Genomic DNA, 27,545 nt, shown 5'->3' with positions numbered 1-27,545 from the left:
AGTGCCTGTTGGTTTCCAGCAGCAGGCTGGAGTCACTAGATGCAAAAACTTACACACTGTAATTCTTCAGGTCTGCAGTTATCAGCTGTGCCAAGCTCCAGCCTAACCCTAAAGACTTGGAAAAGTCATTGCATACCTTGCAAGGAGCTGGACCACATTTCAAAACAGACTTTTTTTACAGAAATTCAGGTGTCAGCAGTGGGGCAGCATGGGTAGAATATAACAGTATTCTTGAACCAATGGCTCATTCAAACTGAACTTCCCTTATCCCACTTCCACTTTTCCAAAGGCTGGCTTTGACTCTTGAGATTGATGACACATGAATTGTAGACTAAAGGAGACTGGGTGCCAAACAAGTTCATATAGAAAGATCACCTATAACAACAAATTAAAAAGCTAATATATTAAAGCCTGTTAACTTTTTAAATGCAATGAGCTGACCTGTTCTTTACTTGTTCCAAATGGCAAAAAAGTGACATTTGAAGAACTTTCATTGTAATGGTAGCTAACATGATGGTGACTTTATGACATGCTTTAGCATATTGAAGCTTCTCTAAAAATAATGTTAATAGAGAAATTTAATTAACTCAGTGCTGAATAAAATCCTAAAATCTGTCCTTGAAACAGATTCCTTTATTAAAAATAAGACAGAGCCCCACACAATCGCAATATAATCCATTTATTAGCATACCTTTTGAGACATTGGTGTTGATCCAGGGGACATGACAGCTTTGGCACTTGACTGATTTCAGAGGTACTCAGCCCTTAGTAGAAAGGCATTTCAATAGGATTTGAGTGGCCTATTACACAAAAAAGTTTCTGATGTGGAAAATTAAGTATTTTTCCAAATGAGTGAAAGCGCAGCCGAGGAGATGTGCATTAGTCCAGGTCACAGTGCCTTGTTCTACAAGAAGGAGTCCCAACTTGGTTACCACCAGAGGTGATTCTGTTCTCTCTGGCTCTAGCTGTAGGAAGCTGCCACTGAGTCTATCGAGATAGTGTTAAATATCCACAGTGTGGTTTCATCTCTCCAGAGTTTTCATCTGATTGCTGAATATTCACATGAAAATCTGTCTTCAAGTGGTCAGTGAAACACTGCAGCTCTTTTGGGCTGAAGAGACTTCAGCATACAGGCTTCAGAAAGAAAGGAAGACAGACAAAAGGCAGCTCTACCTCTGTTACCCCTGAGACAGCAAATACCCATTTTCCTAGTTCCTCATCAATGCCTCCACTCATATCTTTGAGAAATTGATCTGTTATTTTCTGCTACAAGTTTGCAGAGATTACAGGGATAATTGACATCCTGCCCAGGTTAATAAACAGTTACCTGATTAATTATAGCATAGAACATAATTCACAGAAATCATCAGAACAGTGTTCAGCCACAAGGAGGTGATAAATCTTTAATCCAGCTTCAGGTAGCCAAAGTGTGAACAGGTTTGAGATAGCAGCACTGCAGGCACTGCAGGTCAGGAAGACTCCAGTCCTGGGGTAGCCTTTGGAGCACTGGGGCAGGAGGGACAGGAGGAGCACTAAGAGCTGCTCCTTAGATCCTTACCATAGCCATGTTTCTACTCCTGCCAATGTTCCTAGCACTCACAGTGATGTTCCCTTTCTCACACAACCACGATGGGCCACTCTGCTATGAAAAGCTCTCTCGGAGCATCCGTGTGGCACAGTCAGCCACCAGCAACACTGACTGAGCTCTCAGCTCCTGGAACCATGCACAGGCATTAAATGGACTAATGCTGTGCAGGTGGACTCTCAGCCCTCCACGTGTGTCAGCACAGGCAAAGGTCTGCACAGCTCTCCAGGTGCTCCCTGCCTAGAGCACCCCAGACAGACCTACAGCAATTTCTGTGGGCTCAGGGGGACTGCTGCACCTACCTGAGACACAGGGGGAAACTAACCTCGGTGGGTTTTCATCCCTTGCAGCAAGGCTGCCACCAAGACCACACTAGCAAGTTTAAAACTAGCTCCAACATACAGACACAGTACTGAAATTACTTACAGAATTGCCTGCTATAGAAAGTTGTACTCAAATAATCAGCGGGGGATACAGGCTCCCCCGGCAAACTGCATTCAGTTGTTTACCAAAGTTTAAAGATCCATCAGAAAGAGAAGACATAGAGAGACAGTCAAGATCTTATCAGACACCTAGACAGTTTGAAGAGAGACAGAGAAGCCACAGTCTTAGAAAATGAACTATCTCTAGAATAATGCATAACAGAACATAAAGCTAGGTCCCTTATTTCCTCTTGTGGCTGAGAACACAAGGACAGATGGTACTCAATGAAAACAAAAGGCAATTAATTCAGGAACCATAAAAAGAAATTATGTGCTATGGAAAATAAAATGATAATGGTTTTCATTGCCAGAAAACACTGGGATCGAGAGCTTAGTTAGATTAAAACCAAAAATTTAAACATTTATATGGAAGATGAAGGCTGGTTACATTAAACAGTTTTTAAAAGATAGGGATATAAACTCTTATACTTTAGGGAAAGAAAGAATGACAAAAGGATAGTACACAGTGTTTGTATAACACCTAGAGGATCAAGTATTTGTACTTCCATTTTTAATGATAATAACAGTAATGCAAATAATTAATTTAAATAGGTTAAGAACAAAATTCCCCAAAAGGGAAGGTTGTTAAAACTTGTTCAGCACAACTCACACATACTATCTTTTGAAACATCTGCTGCTGTCCAACATTTTAAAATACAGTCCTAGGGTGCCTGAGTGCTGCTCATCCAACCAGGCAGTTCCAGTAACCTCAGTGGCAAAGCAGATGAGTTTGGTTTTGGCCACAGTCCCAGGTTAACAGTGAAGAGCAACAGCTGTGTCCTGAAACAGGCCAGGTAAATGTAGGGGAGTATTGACAGGGTTGCCTACAGCAGCAGTAAGGTATAAACACGGGCAAAGGAGATTGAGTACTTCCTTCCCTCCTCCTGGCTCATGTAGGACTTGAAGGGTTTTAATTACAAGGATTCTCACAGCTTGCATAGTGACAAGATCTAGGAAAAAGAAATATTTTTAACTAGAACATGAGGATTTCAGAAGACAATGCCATGCCTGCATCTCACTTGTATTACATGGTAATTTATGCTAACTCCTGAATGGCCACTCACTAAGTAAGCTTAGGGAAATAACCTCACAGTGTCATCCTTTGAGTGTTTCTATGCCTGTTGGGGTTATGGGTATAAACTGAAAGATCAAACCAGGTTAAAGTAGAGATGTGACAGCACCCAAGGCACAGAAACTCCATTTGAGCTGCTGTAGCATGCTGGCTCAGGGGATGCTAAAGGTAAAAGTCAAATCCCTCCATGTTTCCGAGACAGGTACTGCTCCTGCCAGTGTAGAACTTGGCATTTAATCCCCCACAAGATGAGAGGTCTGTGACATAATTGCCCTCGGTCGTCTTGGCATTTGCATTCTGTGAGATGAGGAGCAGTCTGCAGCTTGCATTTTAGAGACTCTGCCAGGAGCCATGGGACAGCACGGCCAGCGTGCAGCCAGGCACAGTGCTGCCAATGGATCAAGTCTGGCATTTGAAACAGGGTTATCAGCACAGAGCTGTGCTGAAGACATTCAGCACCTCGAGAAGAGGCACAAATGGATCAGGTTTGTCTCAAAGGCCAGTTTGCAGGGGTCCTGACATTGCGTGTTTTAAAGATTCCAATAATTCTTTGTTAAAATAAAGTTTGCAAGCAGAATTTAGAACAGTTGACTGCAACACTGCTAGCCCAGCTATCCTGTAATACTTGGAAAGCGTAAATGAAACTGTTTAGTTTAGCCTTCACACACAAAAATCAGTCAACTAGTCAGGTCACACCTCTACATTAAGCTAATTTATAGAAGACAGCTTTAGGCAATCACCGGTTCTTGAACCCAAGACAGTTTCTAGGATTCTGTCACCACATGCCCTGTAATATGACATTGCTAATCCACAGACTGTGCTCTGCCTTCTGTTCTTGCATTGGTAATACAGACACTGAACACCTCAGTGCCCTGAGTGCAAACCTGCCACGCAGCAGGTCAGTGCCTGACTCACTTACTGCCTACCCACAACAGGCACATCTGGCACAAGTTCCACATGTCCCATCCTGTATTAATCCTCCACGTTCCAGCCCTTGGTTACACATCAAAGCTTTCTGCTCCTGGACAGACCTGTCTTCCCTCTGCCTTATCTGTACACAGTGAGAAGATGCTGCACTGCACAACTGTTAAGGCACTTAGCCCTTCTGTCTACTTGTATTTTTTTACAACTCAAGAATAATATATTAATTTTAAAAAGTGCTTAAGGCATAAGTGGGATCTGTGTTCATTTGTTTGGATGAGACAGAAGGAAGAAATGGTAATATGCAATAACCCTTGCTTTCTCTCAGCATTATATCTGTTCAGGCTGAGAACTACAGCTTGATGACAGTGCTTGCATACCCTCAAGTTAAGCCAGTTTACTCCCACTGAGAGGAATGAAAAGAGAGAGAGTGCAAAGAAGAGAAAAATAGGAAGCGTGGTGCAGAGGTTTCAAGAATGGCACTCTTCATGAAAGCAGAAAGCTGCTTTGCAGAGCACTTACTGTTTTTCACAAGGAGTGAGTAATTTGCTTGAGGAGTATCTATACCCCAGGAGTAATTCCATGTTTCATGGAAAACTGTGAACACAGGGATATTAAAGACTAGCAGTACAAACAAAGAGCAGCTAATAAGTATGATGAATAAGGGACCAGGAGGAAGTCCGCACAGTGCTGTTAAATCATGATTCAATGCCTGCATGTTTGAGATTAACATTACATTCAGATTTGAAGAAAAATAACATGTCTATTCAGCCACTTGAGGTAAGATATTTAAATTCTTCATAGTAATCATGAGGGCAAGAAAGCTACTGCCTCTCACACCAACAACTGATTCCAGAAGATGCAACTTTAAGGAAACAAAAAAAAAAGCCCAACCACACACAAAAACTACTATAGCAAAAATGCAGCAATAAAACCACAGCATCTGGCAGTTGAAAATGCGTGACAGAGGATTACAGCAGGAGGGACAAGCATCTCATAGTCCAGGCAGACACTTGAAAGGGATCCTATGGGAGCAGACCTACTATTCAGAAGAGAAAAGGTTCCCCCTAGAGACGTAACAGGGAAGCTAAAAAAACCCAACTGTTGGCCTGTTCCTCACAGATATCTGATTCCTGGAACCGAAGAGAGGTGATATGAAAAAACATATGAAGAGTTCCACTATGCCAGCACCTGGTGCCATCTTCCAAGCACCTCACCTCTCCTTGCAGCATGTTTCAACTGTCCAAACATACAAGGATGAATAGATTTGCAGCAGTAGGTATCTCTCTACTTCTACTGTTTCTGTGTGCCAGGGCAAAAGAAATAAGTGTGATTGCATTAAAGGATTCAGATATTTAGAGCAATGTATACTGATCATTGTTGCCATTGTGCACCTGCTTTCTCTGCTTACAGAATACAGAAAGTGAAACCAAAGACTTTAAAGAATCAGTCATAACTGTTTTCCTTCCAGTTCTAAATGAAAGTCTTTTGCCAGTGTCCAGTGACAAATCTCCATCAGTCACAGACCAGAAGCCACAGCCTTCTGCTACTGCAAGGCCAAAGGACCACATGCTGAAATTCCTAGAGCCCAGTCATTTTCATTTTAGCTTGGTCACTCTCTTGATCCAGGGTACAAATTTGCTGACCTTTGTGTACACACCGGGCGAATCCTTCCGACCACAGCCGTACCCCCAGGAAGTGATGCCCAAAATGATCCAGCGCCCGTTTGATCTCTGGCACATGAGCGGCCCTCCGCTGTCCCCCTGGCAGCTGTCCACCCGTTTGTCTTCAGAGAGGTTCCCAGCACAAATCATGCGCTTGGTGAACTTCCGCCCGTAACGCGCCTCACAGTCCTCCCGGGGCAGAAGGGGCACCACCCCCTGCAGCAGAGTTCTGGAATAGGACTTCCCTGGAATAAAACAGACCAGCCACACTGATTCACATACAGCCAACAGCGCTTCCTCCAAAAACACTTATACATTTCATGTCAAGGCTGCAGCACAGAAATAGGCTGAGCTCAGCACCTCTGAACCACGAGAACTTCAGAAAACAGTGATGCCAAGCCAGACCACAAAAATAGAGCTGTAAAATCAAAGAACTGGGGAAGAGGGTTGTAGAAAAAGGTTAGATCAAAAGATGAGTCTTACTCCTGGTTCTGTCAGCAAGTAACTTGAACCTTGTTCAATTTATCTCACCTCTCCAAATCTCCATTTCCTCCTCAGTAAAGCAAGGACAGTGTTTTCTCAAGAGAATAAATACAGTAGTATCTGTTAAGTGCTCAATCCTCAGAGAAGTTTTAGAAGATGTTTCAGAGACATTCAAATATTATTCAAAGGGAATTCACTTCATCTTTGCCCAGACTTGAGTCTATTTGATCAAATCTCTTTATTGCCCCCAGGTTGCTCAGAACATAAGGCTAATGTGCTATATTAGAGTATGACCTTTCTGTGCCCAAGGTTTATGTAAGTTCACAAGGTAGTAGGTAACTGCTCCACATTGAGAAAGCTGAGTTTGGTGCGTGGGAAGGATTCTAGCCACTAAGCTCCAGTACAGCTTAAGGCAGTTACATGGCTAAGTTGCTCCTTGATCCACCCCAAACATCCTGAAGTGACACGTGCAACTGGCACAACTGACTCCAAAGGCAAATACCTTGCAGTTAAAAGGCTGCAGTAATAGCTAGGGAAACAGCTGAGAAAGACAGGCAAGTCCAAAATCAACAGATGAGATCCTGGGGCTTTTGGCAGGAAGTCTTTCTAAACATACAGCTTTTCTCCACTCATAGCAGCCCCAGAAAGGCCTCCATGCTCTCTGTTACCTAGGAAGCTTCACAGCAATATGCTCAAAGACAACAGGTCCAGGCTGTCTTGAACCTAGGGCAGAAACCAGACTCAGAGTCCATCTGTCCTTGCAGAAATACACACAGGAATCAAGCAAGGTAGTCTGAGAGAGATTTCTCTCTAAGGGCTCCTTCTACCTCTAAGCCCTCACGTCACTATGACAGTATCATGAAGAAGGCAGGTCATGGAAACATGGGGGCCTCCCATGGCCTTGGTATTGTGGCTCTGCACGGGCTGCTCCCTTAGGGGTCTGCTGTGGGCTAACATGTGTAAAAATCAGAAGAAAGAGAGAACTGTGGGCAGATGGCAGCATTGGTCTCTCCCACAGCTTCAGAGGGACGCTATGGAAACCAAAGGTTTCACCAATATTGAGCAAACTCAACAAGCCTCAAAATCAGGTGAAAACAAAACCCCACCTCATCTCCCCATTCCTTAGCACCATGTGCTGGCACAGACAATGGGAGCAGTGAGAACGCATAGAAGTTGACATAAAGTTGAGCAGTGAGAAGCATTGAGTTGACATGAATTATATAGGCTTCTGAAGGCAGACTTCCTCACCTCTCTTGCCTCTCAAAGCCCCACCACTCACCTGTGTCTCCCCAGCCAGAGATGATGCAGGCTTGCCTGTTGATGTCAGCCCTCTCTCTCCTGTCAGGCAGGCAGACAGGCAGAACGTGGTGATTGAAGGAGAGACAGTGCCCTTCTCTGCCCCGCATGCGGACCAGGGCTATGTCGTTGTCATTGCTGCCAGCCCAGTAGTTCCTGTGGAGGACAATCCGCTCCACAGGCAGCTCCCTCTCAAACTCGTCCTTCACACCTGTGTGGTAATCGCCCACCCGCAGGAGGTAGCGCCGCACATCAACACCAAACCTGCAGAAAAACAGACTCAAGATCTCCGTACTCCTGCTAAGAGGAAAGCACACACACGAGTCTCAGCTGCTACCAGACTGAACCACCTTCTCACACCACAGTGGTAAAACAGTTCCAGCTGCAGGACTGTGAGACCTCTTTAGCAGATATGATTGTGCCAGCTGTTGCAGATTTGGTGTCCCAAAAACTGTCTACCATGCATGGGACTTTTTTCCCTATAAAAATGATTATTATAGTTGCAACAGGCTTGTTGGTTCCCTTTGTGCAGTAAAGCCTCAGTTAAGAGGCCAGGTGTAAGCAGTGGAGGAAAAAGCAAGTCTATATTGAGTCATCCCCATAAGCACTCCAGATCACACACATCATAACCTGAAGGTCTTGGTTTAGAAACATTGCTCATGTGGCTCCACTGGGAGAGGAGAATAAACTTGTATGAGGTTATCTTGTCCATCACTGAGTATCCCTTGGGGCTCTCCACTCCCCAACACACCTTTTGAAGCAGTGGGCTGCAGTCACCACCCAGCAGCTGCTGATCAGTGTCGCTCCGCACAGCAGACGAGTATCTCGACGGAAACCCTTCAGCCGCAGCGAGGCCTGCCATGGCCAACTGCCTCTGAAGAAGAAACAGAGGAATAAGGTGTCACACACATGGCAGCCAGTTTCCTCTTTTCCCATCCACTCTGTCTCATCTGGGCTCAGCTGGCTTGCATTCTTCCCGAGATAGCACACTGGTTCAAACCAAGTTCAAAAATCACCAGTGAAAATGCATTAATGTAGTCAGCATCTGCCACGCTGTTTCCTGAAGGAAAGCTGGAACCAGTCTGGCTCTCTCAGCAATTACAGGGTAGTACCTCAGAGACTTGTTTCCACCTATGATCCTTTTCTTGCGACGGTGAAGCAGGCGCATCCCACACAAACCAGACTCTGGACCTGCATGGCAAAGTTAGAGCAGTTGGGTAGGGACCTTCACCTTAAGTGTCAGCATTGCTGTCACAGAGCCAAATACCATTCACCTCCTCTGAGGGCATTAATCCTCAAGGTGATTGACTGTGTTGTGTTGTGCATATGGAATTCATAGAACATTAGATCCCATAGGTTTCCTTAATTTCACTGGGGGTGTTTACTTGAATAGTCTTATGCCAGGAGTGGGACCTATGCTTACACTTCCTCAGTGCTCTAAACCCCAAAGGTTGCTTATGGTTGCTGTTCTAAGGAAGAGTATGGTGACTTGGCTGTGGGGAAATTCTGCAGGCTCAAAGGCCTGACACGGGTGGAGCTCCTCAGACTAATTTGGAACACTCTGTGTTGCTAAGAAGATACACTGAAAACAATAAAAATAGGAGGAGGTGCAGGACAGGACATGCCTATTTTGCAGGTGAAGTTTCAACCAAAGACAAGAATGACAGGGGAAAACCACAAAAGCATGCAGAGATCCTACAACCAGAACTCCAGATTCTTGCACAGAAAAATGGGAATGTCACCTGTTCTCCTGATATCTTGGACCTTTTCTTCCACATAGTCACAGATCACCCCAGCATCCTCACTGTGCCAGCAGCTGTGAATCCTGGTGTCAGGAGTGGCACACTGCCCCAGGGTGTGCTCCATGCCACTGCATTCTATGTTGTCCAGATGGATGGGCCCATGGCCTTCGCCAAAATAAGCCATTGCCCTGGCTTTTGCTGTACCACTGCAATTAGAGAGAGGGTGGCTAATGTGCAGGGAGCAGGAGCCAAGTGAACCTGAGGCACCAGTGCATTTAAGGTGAACAATATTTATGTGTCACTCCACACACAGACAGTACAGTGAGAAGAGCAACTTACTCCCTCCTCAAGCATATGTGGGTGTACCAAAACTAAAACTAAGCCCCCAGAAACAAGTCCAGAAGTGCTCCCAAGAGCTGTTTCTGTCTGTAGGGTGCCTGTACCACAGCTCTTACCTGAATCCCAGTTGCCTGCAAACCACTGCAGCGTCTCTGTCTGTCCAGTCATCGTCACAGACACTGCCCCACTGCCCGTGCAGCAACACCTCAACCCGGCCCTCCGTGGTGCTTTCTCCATCCACCAGCCGCACAGGAGGCCCTGGAGAAGAAAACACATGGGCTGCTGCAAGCAGAAACACCAGAGGGGCCAGGTTTCCAAAACTTGGCTTCTATGGAAAAAAGACGAATCCCTGACATCAAGCTTAAAACAAAAAGAAAAAAGGAAAAAAGGAAAGGAAAGGAAAGAAAAGAAAGAAGCGTGTCTGTATGAAGACATTTTACCTCTGTGCTGAATCAGAAGTCTATATACATATAAATTTATTTAATACATACTGGAAATCATCAGTAGATCATGCTCTGAAAGCTGAGTAAAAAGGAGAACAAGAACAGAAAGTAAGTTATTAACTCCTGAGCCAAGGGTTAGACAAGCTTAAACATGCCTGGGAAAAAAATCCATTGACTTGTAAGCAAGAGAAGAGTTCTACATCCAGGAAAAACAAAAATGTTGGATGCCAACTATTTCAATAAGAAATGTCTGACAAACTGGAAAGAATTCTGTAGTGAGGAAAGGGGAGAGTATCAGGCATTATATAAATGAGGAAATTATGCTAACTTGAAATACATTCACAATTTTAATTAGAAGTGTCCCATACACACAAGGGAGTGCAAAGAACAACCCCTTGCATCCTAAGCCCTCCTGTCTTGGCAACATGTGGCTCTAACCACACCTAAGCTTCCTAAAAGGTCAAGCTACAGGGTTCCCTTGAGCAATGGCACACTAAGGCAGCCACTGTCCCTCACCCCTCACGTTTGTTCCAGAGACTGCCAACACAACTCCCTCCAGTTTCCATTTATCTGCTGGTCTGATGGGTCTGGTGGAGCCATACATTTGTGGCTCTGCCCCAGTTCAGCCAGGGCTCCTTCTCAAAAAACAGCACAGGGGAAACTCCCACATCTGCCAGAGCTTCCAAGGGAGCAGACCAGAAGGTGAAACCTCCCCAGTGTTCAGGGCAAGAGCAAGGTGAGTTACCCAGGCTGCCATCCACGACCGTGTTGCTTTCTGGGGAACAGCGGACTCCCAGATCCTCAGCATGGGAGCAGTCATGCTGCCCCCAGTTGCTGTGGGGACAGTCCAGGAGAGACAGCTCTGTCCCCACACATGCCACATCATCCAGTAAGATGAAGCCTTGGCCAGCACCATAGTCTCCTTCAGCAGCCAGGGCAGCAGGACCACTAGAGGAAGGAAACAGAAAATAACATTGAAACTCTAAATGCCACAGAAGGACACAAGCTCAGATCCAAAGAAAAACTCCCCTGCTTAACTGTGGTACTGGTGGCCTCCTGACCTAAACCACTCAGTGGACACACAGCATGGCAACCAAGCACCCTCACATCTCACCAGCTTCAGTTTTCAGGGAGGCCTCCTCAGACCAGTCCATTTTCTAGTGTCTGGTCAAAGGCACATTCAAAGTCACAGAGGGCCAGCAGAGGCTGCTTTTCAGATATGGCAGGTACATCAGTTTGGGGAAGGGCTGGCAGAGAAGGCTTCAAAAATGTTGACATTTAAGTAATTCTACTTCTTTTTATAGGAAACACTACCTGGAACTGAACTGCAGAGAGCTGCAAACTTTTAGGCACTAAAAGAGATGACAAACACATTATGTAGCTGAACTCAAAGGGAAGAATTTAGTTTAGTGGTTTTTTCATCTATAAAGTTGAAATTTTAGAAGGAGACCCTAATCATGTTTGAAAAATTCACAAACCCCCATTTTACTAGCTTAAAGGCAATAGTATCCTGATTTTAAATCATTCCCAAACTCCTACCTGAAGGGATGAAAGCTCAGCAATGGGCTGAAAATCCCTATTACTACTCTTTTTTGCCCTGATGGTCTTTGTTCAGCTACTGAATGTGATACATGTGGAGCAGATAGGTGATATCCTTTTACTGACACCTGCAAATTTAAGGAGCGTTAAAGAAAATTTTCTGACTTTGCTGAGGGGTTCATAAGGACAGTATTAAGCCCGTTACCTGCTTTCAAAACAGGCTGAGGCAAGAGACAACAGATTTATTTTTGCCCCTTACAAAGGATGTGGATACCTATTAATCTTTCCTTAATAAGTTGTATAATGGTAATAAGCCTTCTAACAAAGATTGCACTGAAGGATTAAGGCCCGGCCTATCCCAATGAACTAATCCTTGAAATTAAGAAGCACAGACATGACACAGTCTCAGTCCTACCTGAAGCCCAGCTGCCTGCAGACCACCTGGGCACCGAGGTCTGTCCAGCCATCATCGCACACTGTGCCCCAGTCTCCGTTGTAATAAACTTCCACCCTGCCTTCGCTGGGGCTGCGGCCGCCAGCCAGCCGGACAGCGCCCTCTGCAAGCGGCGGGAGAAGGGAAGGCAGCGCTCAGCAGGGAGACAAGAAACAGCCTGTGCACCACTGCTAGGTCTTTGTGCCACCCACCAGTGAAAGAAACAAAAGATGATGTCTGTGGGTACTCAAAATACAAATGTTCATTGCTTCCAAACATGCCCATCTGTCAGGGGAGGATGCACTTCAGCCTTTCCACACCACCTGAGCAAAACCATGGGAACACCACCAAGTGTGCCTCTGATCCATTCCCTTACTCTGTGCCTCCACATCCGGTAGCCCTTGTGGAAGCCACACATGGAAGCTGTGCAGGATCCTGAACCAGGGGGTTACCTGCTGAGCAAGCCAAGTCATGTGGGGGTAAGACCGACCGTGTGACAGAGCTGCACATCTGTACCTGTGAAAGGGTCACAGGAGACCCCAGCATCTTCAATGTGGTCACAGTTTTGCTGTCCCCAGTCACTCTTCTTGCACTGATCAAGGGAGAGTTCATTCCCTGAGCACTGCACTTCATCCAGCAGGATTGGGCCAGATCCCTGCCCATAGTGAGCCCATGACAAGGCTTTTGGGGTCCCACTGTAAACATTACAGACATGTAGGCTCAGTAAGGAGGGTCACAGTCCTGTGTCCTCAGATTCTGCCTTGCACAGGGACTCTCCTATGCTGGCTCACTGTCTTCCCATAGATCATATCTATTTTTGACACAGTGGAATTGCCAACTGTTAAGTGAAATACGTGATTGGGAAGTTTGTAATGAGCCCTTCCAGCAAATAACAAAAATGTTACTACAACAAAAGTGTTACTACAACACTAACAGTTCAGACACATAGAGACTTCTATAGACAATGATGTAACATCAGTCTCAGTTAGACTCTCATAACCAGCAAAACTCCTAAAGACTGAGGGATCTCAAATTTGAACAATCTATTTTAAATAATCCTGTACTGATGTGCTTTTCAAGAATATTCAGTATACAACAGCTGACATGTTATGCACTGAATGGCACACAGGAAAATGAGGCAGTCTCTCTTGCTTTCCTGTCTGAAGAGGATAAGGGCAGCCAGTGAAACTAGAGGTGATTCAACTTAACCAAGCAACTGCAGTTCACCTATGGAAATCACTATGACAACTTGTCATTGAGGCCAACAACATTTGTATTAGGACATACGCAAAAATTATGAACAGGAGTAAACACAAACAGTCCTTAGACAGGAATCTACCCTTTTGTTTTACACAGCACAAACCCATAAAATTGACAAGAATGGGGTACAAAATCCCTTCATAGGATGATCAGTCCAGAATTATGTTTCCCAGGTTTCTGTGTATCTCCTATAGGAAGGGCTGGTAGTAGAGTGAAGGGACATGCTCTCATGTTCTTCATTCTGCCTACTTCTATTACTACTCCATGACATAGAGCAAGGAAATTACCTGAGTCCCAGCTGTCTACAGACTACTTCAGCGTCCCGGTCGTCCCACTGGTCATCACAGATGGTTCCCCACTTGCCGTCATGGTAGACCTCCACTCGCCCTTCAAAGCTCTCCTTCCCCCCAACTATACGCAGTGGGGCACCTACACCTGTGCTTCAGGAAAGGGAAAGAGAGCACAACAGAACAAGACAGAGACAAAGCACACCCAGCAGTTCGGGGTGTAGAACCATTCTCTAGCCAGAGGAGCTGTTGTGATGCTCTCTTACTATATCCTCCCCTCTAGACCCCCCACAAGCACCTGTGATTGCAGCCCCCAGAGTGGAATACTGCTGGTCCAGAGATGGCTCTTTAATTAGGTGCTGTGCTAATTAAACTGCAGGAGTTTTCTGCCAGCAGTTTTCTGGACCGCTAAAAATGGGGTGTGGTCATAAGCATCAGCCATCTTTTGACGATTGAGATCTTTCCCTGGAGATTTACCTTCTGGAGGATCACAAGTTACCACGGCACTCCCCTGGTTACAAGCTCCTGACACAGCTTCCTGATAGCCACACTGCAGCAGGGCTTCCTCATCTCCGTGGCAGTTTGCTGACTGCAGGTGCAGGGGAACAGGCCATGGTCCAGGTTGGCTCTTCTTCCCAGCTGTGCCAATCTCACTGGTACAGAGGATGAACAGAGCAATGAAATGCCACAGCACGGCTTGACTTACAACTTCCCTCAGTGGTTGTGACTCTCCAGTCCAGCTGTGACATTTCACATCCCAGTGTGCCCAGTTAACTGAAGTGCATAAAGGGATGACCATTTACAGTCTAATGGGAAAGCACAAGCAAGCACAAAGCACTTCCTAATCCTTTTGGTGCCTCCTACTGCAGAGGAGTTGGTGTAGTCAGAAATGGCACTCTCATTTGAAAGCAATGAACAAACCCATCAATAAACTCAAACACCAAACTATCTGAATCACCTTCCATCTCTGTGGACCTTATCTCCTTGCTATTTGGGAGTTCAAATGTCCAAATCCCAGATAACCAAAGAGAGTTCATGCTCCTAAAATTTGTGTTAGATCACTATAGTAACTCCAGCTGATGATCATAAAAAGGGAATGTGATCTCTCAGCTCACTTTTCACAACCTGGAGCATGAAGCAGAAACTACTGTTTTAAAAAAATTCTTGCAAATGCTAATTAGATTGGGGGTAGCCACAGAAAGAAAACAGTACAAAAGGACCCTGGTAAGTGGGAAATTAGCCCACAAAACAAACTCCTTTCTGCCAGCCAACACACTGTGCCAGAGGGACTGTAACCACAGAGGCTGCTCTTTCAAAAGCCACACGAGCATGCACCACTCACAACCAGACAGGTTCCCACCTGAGACCTAGCTGCCTGCAGACAACACTGGCATCCCAATCAGTCCAGTGGTCAGCACAGATGGTACCCCAGAGTCCATTGAAGTACAGCTCCACACTACTGTCTTCAGCCAACCGTACAGCGCCTTCCAAAAGAGAAAAAAAACACAACCAAAACCAGCTGCTGTCTGCCAATAGAAGGTTCAGACCAGCAAGTCTTGGACTTGCATGCAGCTGAGCTGAACTGCACTCGGCTTCTTTCAAGGCTCCCTGTTTTGCCTGTGCTGGCACTAAAGTGATGTGCATGAAGGAGTGTGGGATGTGGCACCTTCCCAGGCCCAGCAATGGCTGCTTGGGAGGATGGTTAGTGCTACGGTCTTTTCAAATCCATGCAGGACTTGAAACATGCAGGATTTGATCTTTCCAAACACCATCAGGAAATCTGGCTTCTGTCAAAGCTCCTGGATCATCTTTCTGTGGAATAGGGATGATTTTACATGCTATCTTGTAAGGGTATGTGAAAATGGCAGGCTATCTAATTACTTCTGACACTCCACTGATCTATTTCCATCACCCACTTCACCTGCATGGCTCTGTTGCTACAGTGAGATGTTCAGTAACAGCAGATGAATCCTCTTCAATTTCTCTAAGAAAAGGAAGTGGCAGTGTAAATGCCTTTTCAATTCCCACCCCGCCAAAAGTTTTACCACTGGTTAGAAAGCTGTTTAGACATCTCCTCGCTCAGTTATGTTCTTGCAGAAGGACACACCTGTCCGCAATACCTCAGTGCAGCCACACAACACCACTACACGTATCTTTCCCTTTAATGAAGCCATCTTTGAAAGCACATCCATTGGCAAGGGAAAAGACAGTCAATTCACTTATTAAACTGGTGTTTCAACTGTTCTGCAAAATGCAGGAAAAGCAAGGAAGTTCAGGAAACAGGACATTTTCAGGAATGCTGCACAGCAGCCAGTGCATTGAGAGAGCTCAGCTCCTTGCTTGCCTCAAAGTAAGCAGCACTGCTTGTGCCAGCACTGAGGAAGTTTAACACAAGCCTATGATCTGCCCTGCCACAGAAGATTATTTTCTTGTTATACTTGAACTGCTACACTTACATGAGGAATGCTCTGATATGGACCCTAAAGGAGCAGAAGTGGGTTGTTTTTTACATAACTAAAACTGTTTTCAAAGTGGCATAAGTTAGCAGTAGGGAAAAAAAAGTCTCCTTGTATGAGAATAAAACCTCTATACAAGGCATTACAGCTACAGTAGCTTAAATCCACCCCCTACTATATACAGATGTTCTTCTCCCACACAGGCTAGTCTCTAGTATTAATTATTTCAACAATTCTGAATGGTTTTTGTACCATGCTTCTTTCACAGGGTGTTTGTTCCACCTGCCACTTGCAAGTGTGTGCAGCACACACTTCTGGCTTGAGCCCTGAGGCAGCACAGTGCTTACCTTGGTTGCAGTCACAGTTGGCCCAGCCGATGGCCCCTGACACAAGCCTGTAGAAGCACCAGGGCGTGGTTCCCCCATCTGGGTTCCTGCAGAAGTTGTGGTCCCCCAGGCCGCGGTCTGGGTAGTGCTGAACATAATCAGGGAACTGTGCCCAGCTGAGACACTGTGCCCCCGCCTCGGTGAGCGCCAGGGAGCCGTTGTAGTACCCGAGAGGTCCCGCAGCACACACGCTGCCTGCTGGCACGGGAAGGGAGCGTTAGCATCGCCTAAGGCATCGCACACTGAAACTCCCAGCTGCTGCTGAGAAATACTCCTGTTTGCTGGAGTCCAGCTCTATCACTCATCAAGGGGCTGCTCAAAGAGTGTTCATAGTACTCGCTGTCTAAACCGCAAATTGATCTGAAGCAATGAGCTGCCCAGACAGACCTGTGAAAGGGTTAACTTAGGGCCCAAACATTACAGTTTGAACTGGTTCCTGTTACTGTACAAGCCATACATGTACTCTCTTTGGAGCAGCACTGTACAAAGCAGGAAGGTGGGAAATGGCACTGTATTTCATTGCATGTGTGTTCCCTATACACATCAGCAGATCACCTGGCTTACCTGAACTTGCTAATCTATTGGAAGAGAAAAGGGGATTCATTCTGGGGGAAGTGCAGGTGCCAATATTTCAGTGCCCATGTGAAATACCCACTGCAAAAATATCCAATCATTAATTTATTACAGTCCTTAACAAAATGAGAAAACTCTCCATTCATGACCCTGAAATAACAAAGTGGGAAACTCCCCCTAGGTTTTGTGGGCTTTATAGAGTCCATAACATGGGAAGAGTAGACTGAGAAAGGGACAACATTTACAGCTCTATTCACTAAGTAAACAAAAAAGAAGCCAACACTTTCTGAAAACCCTTCTGCACATGGGGCAAAGATCAAGGGTACAGTAAAACTTTGCATCCTGTCATTTGCCTTCTAGCCACTGCCAGGCCCAGAGCAGGTAAGTGACAGCTGAAGGTTAAATGCAAGGTACAAAAACAAGAAGCAGTTGGAAGTCAGTGTCTGGAAAACAAATCATATGCGTGGCATCAACTGGGACCCTCAGAGAGAATGTCCCAGAATTCAGTAGTTATTAGAGCAGAGGAAAGATAAGCATGCAAAAAGGACCAAGGCAGAGAAAGAGGTTAAAGGAAAAGAACATGTGGGAGGAGCAGGGAGCTCCTGCAAGAGCATTTGACATGAGGAAACAGAAGTAGTCTGGCCATGTTGGTGAAGGAGATAAACAGGCATTGGGGCAAGAGAAAAGATTGAAGAAGTGATGAAAAGAAAGAAAGAAGGCAAGGTAGCAGTTGTTCATTGTGCCTATGGTCTCAGATCACAGCAGGGAAGAGTCTGCCCAATGACGAATTAATAACTTCTTGTTCTTACCTGCACTCTGCAAATGGTTTTGGTTGGGCTTGGATCCCAGGAAAGCCTGGGAAAAGAAACAGAGCAAAAGCAGAGAGATGATTATCCAATGAAATAAACATGGGCATGTCCTAAAAGCAGCTCAGCTTTAGGCAAACACACCCTAGTAGCCAGCCTCTTCCCTGGTCTCCCCATTGCTCCTCTTCAAATGCAAACATAGATCTGTCCACTTACATCAAAAATAATAATTACTGGCCTGCAGAGATGTACTCGTGATCTAAGCACTACATTACAGGGCTCCGCTTGGATTTTTTCCAACAGAGTTGGAAGTTTGAGTGAGATGCCTAGGGAAAGGAAATCTACAAGAAATCATTATTATCAGTAAGAAAAAAAGTAACTACTCATTTTCTCTCTGTTTATATGGCAAGTCATCTACAGCCACAGCAGCAGAGATTTATCTGCTTGAGTGGCAGGATGATGTCCCCAGAATACCTGTTAAAATGGTAATAAATATCCATGTATAAAGTAGGAAACATTCAAGGAAGAAAATCCAAGGCTTTTTGAGGATTTTGTTTCTAATGCTTGAAAATATGATATGGCCTATGGTGTTGTTATCCAAATGGAGTTAAATAGCTAAATCCAAAAGATATGAAACAAAGTCCTCAGAATTCCAGCATCCTTTTTGGCCCCAAAACTGCATTTCCTCTTACAGGCAGTGTTTTTTGTGGTTGTAATTTGACTATGGGCTGAGAGATAGAGATCTCCTCCCAACACCACTACATGGTGTGGAAACAAGTGCAAGACCTTCAGACTCGGAGTGAAAAGAACAAACTGTACATGTTTCTGCTAGCTCCTTGTAGTTTAATTAGTTTCTAAATATTCTAAATGAACATTTTGAATACTTTTATATGAACAAAGAGTTGTAATTCACAGAGCAGAGATGTGCAGCTTAAGGATACTAGCTATTGGTAATGGTTGTGGTTTTCTTCAAAATGCAGTAATTTTGCCTCTCTCAGCTTCACCTCTTACTGGAAAATGGGAAAAGTTAAATTTGGAATTAAACCAAATCCAGTTCTGGAATAAGCAGAGGTAATTCCCACAGAAACCTGATAAGAACAACACCTACTCGTGTCAGATACAATTTTCAAATCAGGCTTATGAATATGGTCTACAAGGTGCTGACAACCATGGCCAAGCTCCAGCATCACTCTCCAGAAGTCAGAAGGGGATATTGCATATGGAAGATGAATTCATGACATGGTTCAGAAGTAGCAGATCAGATCAGATCTCAGGTGCACATGCACAAAGGGACGCACAGACAAACCCTTTTCAGGCAAAATCCATCTATCTGCATGTTATCAGTCTGTTGCAAGCCCACATAAAGGATTTCTGGACAAACAGTGCTGAAGGACTTATCCGAGGATCTCAAAGCTTTTTGCAGAGAGTAGAAAGTGAGCTAAGCTGTACTTTTGTGACTGCACCACAGTCCAGGTCCCTCAGTCCCTAGTTTTTAGTGTACACCTGCAGACACATGTAAGCCTGCTGGTGATATAATGATGGGTCAGACTAATAACAGGATATATAGGAGAGACTGAACCCACTCTTCTTGGAGCTGGACTATAAATGAAAGTACTGCAGTCCAAGCAATAAGCTTCCCTTCTAATGAAAGATTAGTTGCTGCCAGTTTCTGTAGCAGCTTCCAAAATAACCCAATGCTGACCATCACCACCAATTAAATTCAGTGCAAACAGCCTATGCTGCAGGCATTGCCCCAGGTCTGTGCAGCTATAAAGCATCTGTCCACAACAGCAAGAGACACAATCAGCAAAGAACAGAAACAAAGGACCTCTCCTGCCAGGGTCACTGCAGTGCCTGAGAAACACTGGAAACCCAAGCCAAAGCATCTGTAAGCCCTTGTGCATCCTGCTTTCCTGGTTTGTTTCTTTTTCTGAATTTATATGCACAATGAAACAAATCTCTGTAGAAAATATATCCAAGTAATAACAAGATCCACTTACAGTGAGGATATTAAAAGAACCATGTGACTTCTTACAAGCAGACAGAAAAAAAACCCCTTTCTTACCTCCACACATCTGAGACAGGGCAACAGACTTGAGAGCCCTAGCAGGAGCCCGAGTATTTCGGAGATTTCCATCCCTCGTGTACAGAGTGAGCAGAAGGCTCTTCAAGCATCACATTCTCATTCAGCTGCCGGGGTTTTCCCCTCTCTAGCCGCTCCGCGCTGGAGGGAGCGGGCTGCCTTTTCCATTGCTGCGCAGGGGAAGGGATGTGAGGAAAGGGATCAAAGTTCCCAGCAGCATCTTAGAATCTCACTTTCTCGTTCCTCTCCCCATCTCTTTTCCTTGATTCTTCTCTTCACAAAGGAGAAGAAGACAGGAGAGCAATACGGGAACAGAACATGACCGAATTCCTTCAGCACGTTCGAAGACGGGCGGAGGCGAGCGCAGGCGGTGGCGCACAGCCCTCAGCCCGCTCCTCGCCCCGTGTCCCCTCCTCTCACAGCCTCCCCGGGCTCCAGGTACGCGCTGCTGCCAGCGCCAGCCTCCGCCTCCCCGCCCCTCCTGCCCAGCGGCGGGGCCAGCCGCCCGCTCCGCTCCTCTCCTGCGATGCTCCGTCCTTCCCAGCCGCCTTCTCCTCCTCTGCCCAAGGCACGAAAGGAGCTCAGGCTGCGTCCTACTGCAAAGCCCCCAGCAACAACTGGAAAGGCAACGGCGTGTGCGCGCACATTTGCCAGAGATTAGACTTCTTGGAAGGAATCTGGACTTTATCCCCCCCACCGCTGCCTCCTCGATTAGCAGCTTGCAGCTTCCCGAGGTCAGCTCTCCTGAGATCTGAACCCAGGTAAATGGGACCCAGAAAACTATGTCAAGAGGCTTCCAGATCTCCCCCGGAAAGCCCACAGGTGGCACAGCCCTCTCTCTCTCCAGGGTGCCTTGCTCATTTTCAGCCCTGTACCATGGGTATTGCCACCAGAGAACTTTGCCATCAAGCGCCTCCTTGACCTTGGGCTATATTTTCCCTTAATTGGCTAGGATGCTTTCCAGAGGGTTAATCATTATTATATTACCATGAACAATCACATCCCATGGAGGATTTTAGTGTTTTCAGCTCACTGGTCCTTCATATGAATTAGGGTTCAAGGCTACAAGCTTTAAACTATTAAATCTAAGAAGGCAGTCAGTTAATTTGAAGCTGCTCAGTCTTGGAAATCTTTTTTTTTTTACACATTCCTGGTGCTGCTTCTCAGCTCAGTCTAATGGGCATTTCCTGTATTTATATTCTGATTTTGGAGCAACGAACTCATGGTATTATACAGCATGAAACATGAAGGTCACCTTAAGAAATGAGCTCACTTCTGGCCAAGTCCGCAGAGTAGCACTTCCAAAGACACCTTCAGCATAAAAACAAGGAGCTGCTAAAAATCTACTGACTTGACAAAAAGCCTTTTTCCTTCCTTCACTTTTGCCCATTACTCACTTCAAGTGACAGTTTTGTGTTGCCTCATCCTCAGTCACTCATCAAAGGCAAGGAAATTTCCCTACATACTGGATCTTTTACAGTCACTAAGTGGTAGAAAGAAGCTGTTTCTGGAGTGGATTTGGCCAAGAATTACACTCAGTCAATTAGGAGCAAATCTCCTATATCCTCATAGTCAGGGAGGCAGACGATCAGGGCAGCAGGGGATGGAAATAGCTTAGATGCTACATCACACTGTCACTCTCAGGCAGCAGTAGCACAAAGGAGCAGAACAAAAATATGGGACTGTGTTGGAATTCAGAACCACTTACTCCACTGAACAAACACAAGGAAAAGATATACTGGAAACAGGAATAAAAATTCCATTAGCATTCAGAGAAATTAGCTCCTTACTAGAGGCTGTTGATGCTCATTCAGAACTCTGCCCCACGAGGCACCCCCTGTTCAGACACACAGGCTTTAACACCTCTAGCAAAAGCCTGCACGGGATTTCTCTCACAGTACTTTCTAAGATGCCTCCCTCTCAAGGCAAAGTTTTCCCAAATAAAGTGATTTAATAGATAAAATAATTTTAAAGAAAACACAGACCACTACACCAAAAGCAATACAAGTCCAAGCCTGTATTCACTTTCTGGAAGAATGATGAACTGGGAAGATAAAGTAGGTTTTGCAGTTGTCTCCTCTCCAGCATGTCCTGTTTTGGAACTATTTACTTCTTACCAAGACTACTTGGGTTTTCTCCCACATGTAATGACATCCCTAGAGAGAGGTGGATCTCAGATTCTCGAAAGCTTCTCATGACTTCTCTCCAAGGTGGAGAGGAAGACCTAAAAGGGAATTATACCAATAGAACTATGGCAGTTTTGATCAGTAATGTATCTACAGATAAGGTAAAACATCCTGAACTTTCTTGTATGGGCAGATGTGTAGTTGTAAATATCTAAATGTGCTATTTAACAGTAGTCACCTTCTTACCCTGTTATATGCATAGTTCTATTAAGTAAGTCTATTATTCTCTACATAATCTGTCTTGATTTCGACAGATTTTTCTGTATTGACCCTTCTGAACAAGAAATGCAATCTTTTAAAATGTCCCTGGCTCTCTGGAATTCAGCCTATTTCTCCTGAACTGGCAGGACAACTATTCATCAGGACCAACTCAAATATTAATGCTACCTCCACAGTGAACATCTAAAAGGAGCAGTTAACAGCAACCATATGCAGGGCTGGTATAATAGTCAAGCTATAAGGTACAGGAATAAGATCAAGGAATTCCAGCAGATCTGCTTAAAGCCTGTAAATCCGACTTAGGAGGGTAGAACAGCTAGTCAGCTTTTGTTTAATTCTTTCCTCACCACGCAATCATATACAGGTCTCTGCAGCTATGTTCTTAACCAGTTTGCTCAACACCAGAACAGAGTTTTCTTTACCCCCCAGCAACAGGATCATGGGGTGGTACAAACCCCAGCTCAGAAAGAACAGTGCCTTTCCCTGTGGGTACACACACAAACTATTAATTGAGTGATCCTCAGTGTGAGCATGTCACAGAATGCATTTAAACACCCACTATAAGCTTAATGGTGAGAGACAGGAAAATGGCCAGCAGCTGAAACTGCCAAGGACAATCTGTAACTGGAGGGGTTTTGGTTACAACACAAGAAGCAAAAGAGTTGCTCAAGTACTTTTAAAGAAAGGACTGTAAAACCTGGGTGCACCTGAAAAACATTGTTTCCTTCCTCTCAATAAATAAAAGGATTAGAAAACCTTAGTAATTTCACAAATTTTTGAATTTGTGAAGCCCACCATGAAGCAGTATAATGCAAAAATAGTGGTTCAGATTAGTGGGAGCTGTCCAAAATTTCAAAAGTAAAAATAGAAAAAGGTATTAAGTGTCTCTGTTACAGCCTCTTATGCAAGACTGTTTCTCACAGACACTAGAATTCGGTACATTCAGCACAGGTGCTATCTTAAGAGATGCATAACTACTTCTGTTCCAAATCTGAACATGAAGAAAAATCATCATCAATAGAGGTGAATCAGTTTCTCACCCCTAATCCTCCAGAAATGAAGGAACAGCAAGTAGCATTCCTTTTCACAGTTATCTTCTGGAGAAAAAATTGCAAAATATCACAGAACCAAAGTGTTTTCACAAACTCAGATGTGGATATAGTGCTCTTACTGACCCCAAGTCCTCAGAAAGACCCAATTACACCATAATACCAACAAAAGAATAAGCTACCCTGTGGATAATCCACTAACAAGCCACTGTAATTAACAGCTAAGCAAACGTTGCTTCAGTAACTTGAAAGCCTTCATCTGGTCAAAATTTTTGTGATGAACAGGTATCAGCCTGGGGCTCCAGGACTCAGCTCCAGCCAACTCTGCAGCCAACCACAGGTAATCACACAGTATGTGTGTACCTGACTCTCCTCTTACGCTGCTTTTCCTGCACACCTGAAAGAATTACTGATAGAAATGGTTATAACATCAGTTATCTGAGACACTGCATTTTCCCCAGCAATTAGGTACTGGTCCCAAGAACCTGCCTGTAGTTTTGTGGTACTGTAGTGGAATCCACCTCCTCCCCACTAAAAGTTAATTACATTATTTCAATTATCACTCTGTGCTTGAACTTTCTCTCTCCCTTTTAGTTTCTTTACCAAAGAACAATGAAATGTTTTGTTGTAGATTACGGGTTGCCCAAGTCAAATACCAGTCTTGCTTTATTACAGTACAGACAAAATAATCACACTTATGTGGCACCATACCTGTGCAACCTGCAAATCAGAGGGTCTAAATCACAAATGTCCATGGTAAAGTTATATTTGATACTTACCAATGTATTATGTATTAACAAGGTATTTTGCTGGAGATTTTTTCTAAATTCTACAGCCTTGTTTTACAGCAGTGGAAATCTAAAAAATTTCAAGAGGCACCAGATTGCGCATACACCCATGTAAGCCTACGAGCCATCCTACCATCAACTACTACCACCATTACTATCAATTCCAACTCGGCACAGTGTTTGAGCCTGAACACTTTTTGATAGCAACTCCAGAGCTGGGCAAGAAGCTTGCATGTGAAGAAGTCATTCCCTATTAGGAAATGCATTTACATGTAAGCCTAGAAGGTTTTATTTAACAGTGAAGGCCTGAGTAGGCTCACTGAACAACATACTGCAGAAATCCCAAACTGATAGACCCATGAACAAAATCAGCTGATACTCAAGATGAGTGGTTTTTGCTCTGGAATCAAAAGCAGGGTCAAGATCCACAAGCCGCTTGACATCAAAAAAATCACTCAGCTTGATTTTCTTCTCTTTTGACCAAGACTCCAACTTTAATGGCTTGTCCACAGTCCCTTTTGTAAAGTACATTATACATAACGTGTGATCTGAGGAAACCTCTTCAGGAGCTTGTTCACTTTGCTTGAAGGCAAGTTTCCCCTGGATAGCAGGATGTCCTCATTTTGATTCTTGCGCTCTTTCTGAAAGAGAAAAAAATCCTGAAAATATTTACTGCTCTTTATTTGCAGAGTTGATGCTCATTCCCTGAGACTACTACTAATTGTATGGGGATGCTTCTTTCAGAAAAATGCTGTTTCTTTAAGGAATACTTACCCAGATTTTTTCTTTTAACTTTCTGTTATTTTTTGATTTTTCTTTGATTCTTTGTCATCTATCAACTGGATAATTTTTCACTTCTGCTGTCAAACCATAACAGTAAATAACTATTTAAATGACGACAGTTACTGAAAGAAAATGGAAACCTGAAACCAGTTTAAGGACAAGTTTAGCACATATACTTGCCTTTAGTCTATTTTGAAAATTATTGTATTTCAAGCTTATCATATAGTATTATTATAATATGTTAATATATAATCAGAAACCTCTAATTTTCAAACAGTATGAAACTTATTTTTCAAAAATGTCTAGCCTTCCAAGTCAGAAACAGGTTGGAAAAGACCTCAAAGATCATTGAGTGCAATGTTTGACCGATGGCCACCTTGCCAACTAGACCATGGCACTAAGTGACAGGTCCAGTCATTTCCTGAACGCCACCAGGGATGGTGACTCCATCACCTCCCAGGCCAGCCTGTTCCAACGCTTCAGCACCTCTCAGTGAAAAGACGGCCAGCCTGAACCTCCCTGGCACAGCTCGAGGCCATGGCCTCTTGTCACATCACCAGCTACCTGGGAGAAGAGGCTGAGCCCCAGCTGGCTACACCTTCCTTCCAGGTACTTGTAAAGAGCAATAAGGTGTCCCCTGAGCCTCTTCTCCAGACTAAACAACCTCAGCTCCCGCAGCCCCTCCTTGTAGGAGCCTCTAGATCCTTCACCAGCTTCACGGCTCTTAGTTGCTCAAATGGGTCACAATCAAAGTGTTCAGAGAACATTATTCTAACTGGCACACAAAAGATGACTGGAGCCTTCCTCCTTTCCTACTACTAGCCTTTAAGAACATAAAAGAGGCCTTAATTACTTCTGCCTTTGCAACGCAGTCATAGAACATCCTGATCTCTTCGGCACACGGTGCGTCGTTGAAGTCATTCTGTTTCCAGCAGGCCATCATTACTGACATCTCCGTAATGCACGTTGCCTCTAGAAGGGAAAGAAAACCAGAAATCTCAGGAGTTGGCAACCTCCACAGTGCATCAATCTCCAAAGCTGAAGACGGGGTAGAGGCAGGTGAGGAAATGCGTAACTAAAGATCCCAGCTTTGCTTTGGGCAGAGAAGTTGTTGCTAGCAGAAAGCAAACCGCTGCAGCCATTCAGCACCTGACTGAATTTTTAAGGTAAAGGCAATGTTTCGACGCAACACAGGACAATGTGTCTGACTCACATAGGACGCAATGCTAGAGTTGCAGTGTGAGAAAGCAATTCCTTCCCACAGAACCCGCGCGAATTCCACGGCCCAGACCAGCCCTCCCCTCTTGCCCTGCGGAGCACAAGGCGCCGCCGAGCTCTGCCAGCAGCGCCGGGCCCGGCCTTCCCCTCGCCACCGCTCCCCGCCGCCGGCAGCTCACCTGTCCCCTGCTCCCGGCGGTTCGCCACCTTGTTGGCCAGAGCCAGCGCCCGGGGCGGGCGGAGCGTCGGGGGCCGCTTCTTGTTCCGCCACTGCCCGGACACCCAGCGCGTCACCCAGGCGGGGTAGGCGGGCGCCGCCATGTCCGCGCGCGGGCGCCCTGAGGGCGGGCGGGGCGCGGGAAGCGGCCCCCAGCGCAGCCGCCGGCCCGCCCCGTCCGGCCCCCAGCGCAGCCGCCGGCCCGCCCCGTCCGGCCCCCAGCGCAGCCGCCGGCCCGCCCCGTCCGGCCCGCCCCGCCAGGGATAGGCCCTGGGAATGCAGTGACTGCCCACGGCTTCCGCATGGGGCGGAACCACCCGGTCACCGCCCCAGCAATCTCCGTCCGAAAACTGCGGCGAAAATAACGAAGGAAGGAGCAAACACACTTCAGCCAGAGCAGCTGAAATCGTGATTGTTTCGAGTAATTCAGATGGAATTAAAGGAATCACAGAATGGGCGAGGCTGGAAAGGACCAGAGGGGGTCATCTGGTTCACCCTCCCTGCTCAAGCAGGGTCCCGGAGCACATTGCACTGGATTGCATCCAGACGATTATGGAGTATCTCCAAGGTGGGAGACTCCACAGCCTCTCTGGGCTGTTCCAGGGCTCTGTCACCTGCACAGTAAAGTTGTTCCTCATGTTCAGGTGGAACTTCCTATGCATCAGTTTCTGCCCGTCGCCTCCTGTCCTATTGAGCAGCACCACAGAGAAGAGCCTGGATCCCCCGATCCTTCTACGCTCTCCCCTCAGATACGATAGACATGGATGAGGTCCGTCTCGCCTATCCCAAGTTCTTCTGCAACTGTATGGAAACTCATCTTGGTGCCTCAAACTCACATCACTTAGCTCTCAGCCCCTCATTTCTCTGTTACATTACAGCTGGATCTCCCCTGCATTGTTCCTACTGTTCCTTCCAAGAAGATACTGAAACTGCTGCTTCCAAAGTGCATCATTCTCCCAGCCTCACACTCAGTGCTGGAAAAAAACTCTTTTCCCCATAAGTTTTTTCCCTAGGTCCTGGAAGTCCTCTACTCATCTGGCAGGTTCTGGAGTGCTTATGTGCCCAAGCTGAAAAAGGAAGTCAATACTGAAGGCTCTCTCTTTTTAGCTCTTTTCTGGGAGTAAATTTTCATCTCTTAAGGTCCAAGTTCAAACACTTTCTGGAAGTTCTGAAACATTTTGGTAAGCAGGATGTTTCTCTATTTCCATTTTTTCCCAAAAAGACAGGAAACAAGC

At 45.4% G+C, this 27,545-nt stretch overlaps 2 protein-coding genes and 1 long non-coding RNA gene across 4 annotated transcripts in view; 1 reads left to right on the top strand and 2 right to left on the bottom strand.

The window, feature by feature from the left end:
* LOC134554850 (uncharacterized) overlaps nucleotides 1-23,812 on the top strand; it is a 31,507-nt gene extending 7,695 nt beyond the window's left edge. Inside the window, exon 3 of the long non-coding RNA XR_010081330.1 lies at nucleotides 20,134-23,812. This is a non-coding gene — a long non-coding RNA (uncharacterized LOC134554850). The remainder of the gene's footprint in view (nucleotides 1-20,133) is intronic.
* On the bottom strand, nucleotides 657-20,134 carry LOC134554848 (neurotrypsin-like). Of its 2 annotated transcripts, none has more exons than XM_063405860.1 (15): nucleotides 19,833-20,134; nucleotides 17,771-17,816; nucleotides 16,350-16,586; nucleotides 14,907-15,030; nucleotides 14,024-14,199; nucleotides 13,547-13,694; nucleotides 12,516-12,694; nucleotides 11,982-12,123; nucleotides 10,773-10,975; nucleotides 9,701-9,842; nucleotides 9,246-9,451; nucleotides 8,616-8,694; nucleotides 8,255-8,377; nucleotides 7,487-7,767; nucleotides 657-5,969 (listed from the first exon to the last, which is right to left on the bottom strand). In XM_063405860.1, the coding sequence occupies exons 1-15, from the start codon at nucleotides 19,902-19,904 to the stop codon at nucleotides 5,659-5,661; spliced, it is 2,469 nt and encodes an 822-aa protein (XP_063261930.1). In that variant the 5' UTR covers nucleotides 19,905-20,134; the 3' UTR covers nucleotides 657-5,658. The 2 variants fall into 2 exon arrangements, with proteins under 2 accessions (XP_063261930.1, XP_063261932.1); XM_063405862.1 differs by having other exon boundaries at nucleotides 16,350-16,583.
* Nucleotides 23,813-24,552: 740 nt separating the features above from the next.
* Nucleotides 24,553-26,498, bottom strand: CHCHD1 (coiled-coil-helix-coiled-coil-helix domain containing 1). The gene is made up of 3 exons (XM_063405863.1): nucleotides 26,273-26,498; nucleotides 25,729-25,847; nucleotides 24,553-24,733 (listed from the first exon to the last, which is right to left on the bottom strand). The coding sequence occupies exons 1-3, from the start codon at nucleotides 26,412-26,414 to the stop codon at nucleotides 24,623-24,625; spliced, it is 372 nt and encodes a 123-aa protein (XP_063261933.1). The 5' UTR covers nucleotides 26,415-26,498; the 3' UTR covers nucleotides 24,553-24,622.
* Nucleotides 26,499-27,545: the final 1,047 nt, after the last annotated feature.

Source organism: Prinia subflava, chromosome 9 (assembly GCF_021018805.1).
Source record: "Prinia subflava isolate CZ2003 ecotype Zambia chromosome 9, Cam_Psub_1.2, whole genome shotgun sequence".
Classification (NCBI taxonomy): Eukaryota; Metazoa; Chordata; class Aves; order Passeriformes; family Cisticolidae; genus Prinia; species Prinia subflava.
This window is presented reverse-complemented; position numbering and strand designations above follow the sequence as displayed.

Coding starts and splice junctions, on each gene's coding strand:
- LOC134554848 (XM_063405860.1), bottom strand. CDS start 19,904: ATGGAAATCTCCGAAATACTCGGGCTCCTGCTAGGGCTCTCAAGTCTG. Junction 13,695..14,023: donor AACTTGTGATCCTCCAGAAG/GTAAATCTCCAG, acceptor CCTGAAGCACAG/GTGTAGGTGCCCCACTGCGT. Junction 8,378..8,615: donor GGTGGAAACAAGTCTCTGAG/GTACTACCCTGT, acceptor TTTCTTCTTCAG/AGGCAGTTGGCCATGGCAGG.
- CHCHD1 (XM_063405863.1), bottom strand. CDS start 26,414: ATGGCGGCGCCCGCCTACCCCGCCTGGGTGACGCGCTGGGTGTCCGGG. Junction 25,848..26,272: donor CCGCCGGGAGCAGGGGACAG/GTGAGCTGCCGG, acceptor TTTCCCTTCTAG/AGGCAACGTGCATTACGGAG. Junction 24,734..25,728: donor ACTGCGTTGCAAAGGCAGAA/GTAATTAAGGCC, acceptor TTTCTCTTTCAG/AAAGAGCGCAAGAATCAAAA.